At 42.9% G+C, this 6,000-nt stretch overlaps 1 protein-coding gene across 6 annotated transcripts in view; it reads left to right on the top strand.

The window, feature by feature from the left end:
- Positions 1–3,888: 3,888 nt before the first annotated feature.
- Positions 3,889–6,000, top strand: part of LTN1 (listerin E3 ubiquitin protein ligase 1) — a 65,720-nt gene continuing 63,608 nt past the window's right edge. For all 6 annotated transcript variants that reach the window (XR_013530552.1, XR_013530551.1, XM_078358425.1 and 3 more), the window contains exon 1: positions 3,889–4,002. Coding sequence is in view for 4 of the 6 variants with exons in the window: in XM_078358425.1 (XP_078214551.1) it covers positions 3,961–4,002 (42 nt within the window). In the remaining 2 variants the exon portion in view is untranslated. The remainder of the gene's footprint in view (positions 4,003–6,000) is intronic.

Raw genomic sequence — 6,000 nt, 5'->3', positions numbered from 1 at the left:
GACTTTAGCTTCTGTACAAACAGCTTGCCTTGTGCAACCCGGAGCCCCCCGAAACAAGGATATGGTTTAGCAACTTAAATACCTTGCTCCCCCTGAGCTCAGGGCCACGGGTTGGAGAGACGTGAGTTCTCTGTGGCCACCGGCAATAAAGACCCTGCAATTTGGCATACTTTGGTCTTGATGTTGGTTTTCTTTAGTCACTCTGGTACAAGAGTAATATCAGGATATGACTGTGGTATGGTAGATGAAGTGGAATGGGGGAAAATGATATGAGATATGAAGATCAAATCTCACGTTGAATTGTGATAAGTTATAGCTGATATATACTGACATTATCCTTATGTAGGTTTATTTTGTGATGTTATCGAACTATTACATTTTATTTGTTCAGTTGACTTTCTAAGGATCCCAGTTGACAAACAAATGTTCTGAGAGGGCAAGCAGTGGACAGATATTCCGCATGCACCTAATTCGGACTTTAAAAAGCCATCCAGGATGATGTTTGGAATGAGGTTGGAGAGCCAAGTGCTAAAGTCTTTAGAGACTAAAAGGGAGTGACCAGGAGGCTGGTAAGAGGACGGATGTCAGAATGTATATTCTGTTGACAGCATCCTGAAAATAATAATTTATTTTTTTAAGGAAAGTGGAAGCAAAGAGGATCCTGTTCTTATCTGCAGACCCCTGAGATAGGTGGGATTTTAGACAATAAACATCACTTACCAGAGGCTTCTGGGGAAGCACTGTCGTTAGCCAAACTGGGAACAAGTGTTGAGGGTGAATATTGGTTAGTCATGGAGCTGCAATTCCAAAAAGTATGTGGGAAGGAAGGGCTTTTAGGGCAGATGGGAGTAGGGGTTAGACCAGCATGAAAGGACATAGTTTTATGTGGTAGGGAAATATGTATACATGTATCTGTATCTCCTTCCTGCCTTATTGACTTCATGAGTCCAGACTCAATATTACAGTTTCCTTCTAGATTCTGGAAATGTGTTTTTCATCAGTTTTAGTTTTAGTTATGCTATTTTTGTCTTCCTCAATGTTTTCATCAATTTTTTTTGTGTGTGTCCGAATTTGGGAGAGGCTGCTAACAGATGCTATTTTGAACTGGAAATTCACCTATATATTCCTGTATTACTATTATGGTTATTTTCTTTTCTTTTAAATCCCTCTGATATAGTTTGGATGCTTGTCTCTGCTCAAATCTCATGCTGAATTGTGATAAGTTATAGTTGATATATACTGAAATTATTCTTATTGTACATTTATTTTGTAATGTTATCAAACTATTAGATCTTATTTGTTCAGTTGACTCTCTAGGGATCCCAGCTGACAAACAAATGTTCTCCTGGCATATACTACTTATGTAGTGTTGCTGCTATTTATTTATTTATTATTATTATTTTTTTGAGATGGAGTTTTGCTGTTGTTACCCAGGCTGGAGTGCAATGGAATGATCTTGGCTCACCGCAACCTCCGCCTTCTGGGTTCAAGCAATTCTCCTGCCTCAGCCTCCCGAGTAGCTGGGACTACAGGCGCGCACCACCATGCCCAGCTAATTTTTGTATTTTTAGTAGAGACGGGGTTTCACCTTGTTGACCAGGATGGTCTCGATCTCTTGACCTTGTGATCCACCCACCTTGGCCTCCCAAAGTGCTGGGATTATAGGCGTGAGCCACCGCACCTGGCCGTGTTGCTGCTATTTAAATAAGAAGTTTGCTGAAAAAAATAAAAACATACTTTTTTCCTTCTTTCTGGAGTTCAAGATGTGGAAGTGAGGATGTGGTGGGTCCTCTGGTGTGGAAGTTCAGATTTCCTTGCATCTTCCAGTAGGAGCTGTGATCAATTGTGCTGACAACACAGGAGCCAAAAACCTGTATATCATCTCCATGAAGGGGATCAACGGACAGCTGCTGGTGTGGATCCCAAACTGCTGGGATTACAGGCATGAACCACCGTGCCCAGCCTGTGGAAATATATTTTTAAGTACTTGAGATCTGATTTTCCTCCTCACAAAGTTGTCTGGATGGGTAAGATTATTTTAACATCAGACTTCTGTAAGACATGCTCAATATTTACTTAGGGCAAAAGGCTATAATTCTGATGTAAAACTCAATCTGTGAAAACAAGAATTTCTAATCTTAATAATCATGAATGAAGAAGAGTTTCAAATCTTGTTTTTTTTTTTAACTCCCAATCTGATTTTTGCAGTCTTAAAAGTATTGAAACATTTCTTTCTTTTTTTTTTTTTTGAGACAGAGTCTTGCTTGCTCTGTCACCCAGGCTGGAGTACAGTGGTGTGATTTCAGCTCAAGACAACCTCTGCCTTATGGATTCAAGTGATTCTCCTGTCTCAGCCTCCCAAGTAGCTGGGATTACAGGCATGTGCCAAAGTGCCTAGTTAACTTTTATATTTTTAGTAGAGATGGGGTTTCACCATGTTGGCCAGGCTGGTCTCAAACTCCTGACCTCAGGTGATCTTCCCACCTTGACTTCCCAAAGTGCTGGGATTACAGGCATGAACTATTGCACTCGGCTGACATTTCTTGACATAAATATTTACATTTTGAAAAAATTAAACATTATTATTACTTTTGAGACGGAGATGAAGATGTATACCTTAGTTCAGGCCTTTGAAGAATGAAGAGAGGGTGATGGCTGGCTGTTGCTGGACCTCTGGAGCTAAAAGAAGAGATCCCACGGTGTTGGGGCTCAAACATTGGCTATTATCTCAGGAGCTCAGGGGAAAGGCCCCATGAAACTGGAATTCAGATCTCTGAGGAGAGCACTGATTGCTGCTGTTATCTTTGAGGGGTGCAATAAGGCTGATTCTGTGATTGTTGGAAAAAGGATGGAGATTAAAACCACCTGCTGGCTAAAGCAATTGCTCCTGCCACAGTAAAAGGCAGCTGCTGCTGAGAGGATGCTCACAGAATGGAGCAAGTCCCTTCTTCCTCTTGCCTTTGTTGCCCTGTTGGTGGAATCCAGCAGGGGCGCCCCAGTAACATGGAGTTGAGTATAAAAGGGTGACTGCGTGAACGAGAAACAATAACCACCACACATTTACTTGTTTCTCTAGTGTGATTCCGAGTCGCAAAATCACTAAGTTACAGGATTTGTACATTTCAAATTTTAATAGAGACTCTCACGTTAAATTCCTTCTCTTTTTCTTTCTTTCTTTTCTTTTTTTAATAAAGACGGGGTTTCACCATGTTCTTCAGGCTGGTCTTGAATTCCCGTCCTCAGGTGATCCGCCCACCTTGGTCTCCAAAGTGCTTGGATTACAGGAGTGAGCCACCACGCTCGGCCGTTAAACTCCTTTTCTAAACTGCATATAACACTTTCAATATGGATAAAAGGGGACGGGGGGGCAGAGATTTAGAAAGAATATTGTCTACAGCAGTAATCACATTTTAAGAAGATTTGGGAATACTGTCAAAATGCAAGATCTGATTCAGGAGTTCGGAGGGGCCCGAATTGGCCATTCAAACAAACGCCCAGGTGATACTGATGATTGCATCCCTTTGGAAGTCTAACCCATTCCCATCTTCCCACAGCCTCTACCATAACATCCTATTGCTACCCTCATGTGAAACTGCCCCTCTTGTGATTCACGCCAGTTCCCTACCCGCTAAGCGAGGGACAAATGTTGCTTCTGAAAGCGCCGAAGACAGGATTTGGCGCCACGAATCCAATGCTTGGTTTCCTATTGGCCATGAATGACGTCACTAATACAGGCGTGGCTTTAACTGTGACGTCTAAGGCGGCGAATGGTCAGTGACACAGCGGGAGGCGGGAGGCGGGAGCGGAAGTGGGGCAGCAGAAGAACTGGGCAGGTGGCGGAAAGCGCGGTTCGGGGGAAGTTATTACAGGGAGTCCTCTTCCGGCGCCAGAGGCCGGAAGTTGTCGCCAGGACGTGTCAACCTGGGTCTGAGGGCTCAGAGTACAGCTGCAACCGCGACCATGGGCGGGAAGAACAAGCAGCGAACTAAAGGGAACCTGAGGGTGAGTGGGGGGTGGGGGGGTGGCTCGGCCGACCGGGGAGCCTCGCTTCGAGGCAGCTGGTAGTGGTACCAGTGTGTGGCAGGAGGGTGTGTGGAGCGCGGTTGTAGGGAGGCGTGTGTTTGAGTGTCGAGTGTGACCTCTCCGTTGTGTGCGTCCCTGAGGGCGGTTTGGGTTATCTCTGAGCAGACTGGGGAATTGTGAGAGAAGAGATGTTCCCTGCCAGACCTGTCCCCATCCAAGCACACACCCACAATATTCATGGAGAAATGATTGTGTGTCAGCTTCAGTGGAAGGCTATCTGGCGGAGGTAGCGATTTAGTTGGGGGAGGGCGGCGCTAGGAAGGAGGAGAGTTGGGAGGATGTTAAAGTGAACCCATTGTGGAGGTTACCGCTGATCGTGCCTCTCCTTTGCTACCTACAGTGACTGCTGCTAAACCAGAGCTCTTTGGATGGTATATTTGGTTTCTGGTCTGCCTGTTACCCCTTTCCATCTGCAACCCCATCTTCAACTCCCTCCTCTTGGCTTACTTCATCCAGCCATACTCATCTCTTCACTGTGCCTTGACCTTAACCTGGCCCGCTCCCAACGCTTTTCAGTTAGGTGCCTCCAAACTTTCCCATGATCACCCTCTTGTAGCCCTTCCCCACTCCCTGTTCTTCCTGCTTTATTTTACTCCGCCGTATTTATAACTTTTTAACATAATATGGCATTTAGTGTCTTGCTTCACTAGGATGTAAGTATTTTGAAAGCAAATGTTTTTATCCTCGAATAAAACAGAGACTAGCACCTAATAGGCGCTCACTAAGTACTTGTTTAAAGAAGACCTTAAAGTGGATTCGTGTAAAACTATGCAATGAGCGGTGTTATAATGGTATTTTTTTATGTCGTTAAATTTGTTATATTACAGTCCAATTTTATAAGAATACTTTTTCCCTGTTTCTAATATAGTTAATTCTAGTGATTTCAATGTCACATTTTCTCAAATCAGTCACTTAATCTGTTTTGGAAGATAGTAACAGTATTAGCAATTCTAGCAACCTACTATGTTACTCTGCTAAGCACTTGCATCCTCATTTAATGTTTTTTTTTTTAACAAATTTTCTCAATATATTTGAAAAGTTCTTAGGAGGAAAAGTTGCAAGAATATTAGAGTGACATCCCATATACTCTTTACCTAGATTCACCAGTTGTTAATACTTGGTTGCATTTACTTTCTTTCTCTTACTTTATGTATTTTGCTGAACTGTATGAGAGTTAGTTGCAGAAGTCGGGACTCTTAACTTCTAAATACGTCAGCATGAATCTTCTAAAGACAATGCCATTCTTCTAGCCTGTAGCAATTACAGTAATGAGTATAGCATGCAGAAACTCTGACTTTTGTGTAATACTGTACCAGTATACAGCCTTGTATTTAGACTTATGTAGTTATCCCAATAATGTTCTCTACAGACTTTTTTTTTTTTTGGTTAGGCAGGTTCACTCTGTCTCCCAGCCTGGAGTACAGTGCTATGATAATGCCCATAGCAGTGTTGATTTCTTGGGCTCAAGAAGTGGTCCTTCCACTTCAGCCTCCCCAGTAGCTAGGACTCCTGGCTAATATATGTATTTTTTTCGGGACAGGATCTCTCTCTGTTATGCAGGCTGGAATGCTGAGGCATGATCTCGGCTCACTGCAAACTTCTGCCTCTCGGGTTCAAGTGATCCTCTCACCTCAGCCTTTCCAGTAGCTGGGACTACAGGCATAGGCCATCACAGCCAGCTAATTTTTGTATTTTTTTTTTATACAGACAGAATTTTGCCATGTCACCAGTCTGGGGCTTTTCTTTTCTTTTTAAAAGATAAATGATTTTAACATTTGAGATCCAGTCAAGGATCACTCATTCCATTTAGTTACCATTTGGGTTTCTTTGATCCAGAATTTCTCAGTGCTGTTTAAGCAGGGAGAGGAGTGTATTTTAAACAAAATTTGGAAGAGTCTGGGCCATTTGTTTAATTAA

This window comes from Callithrix jacchus, chromosome 21 (assembly GCF_049354715.1).
Source record: "Callithrix jacchus isolate 240 chromosome 21, calJac240_pri, whole genome shotgun sequence".
Taxonomy (NCBI): Eukaryota; Metazoa; Chordata; class Mammalia; order Primates; family Cebidae; genus Callithrix; species Callithrix jacchus.
Note: the sequence above shows the minus strand (reverse complement) of the source record. Positions and strands in the feature narration are given on the sequence as shown.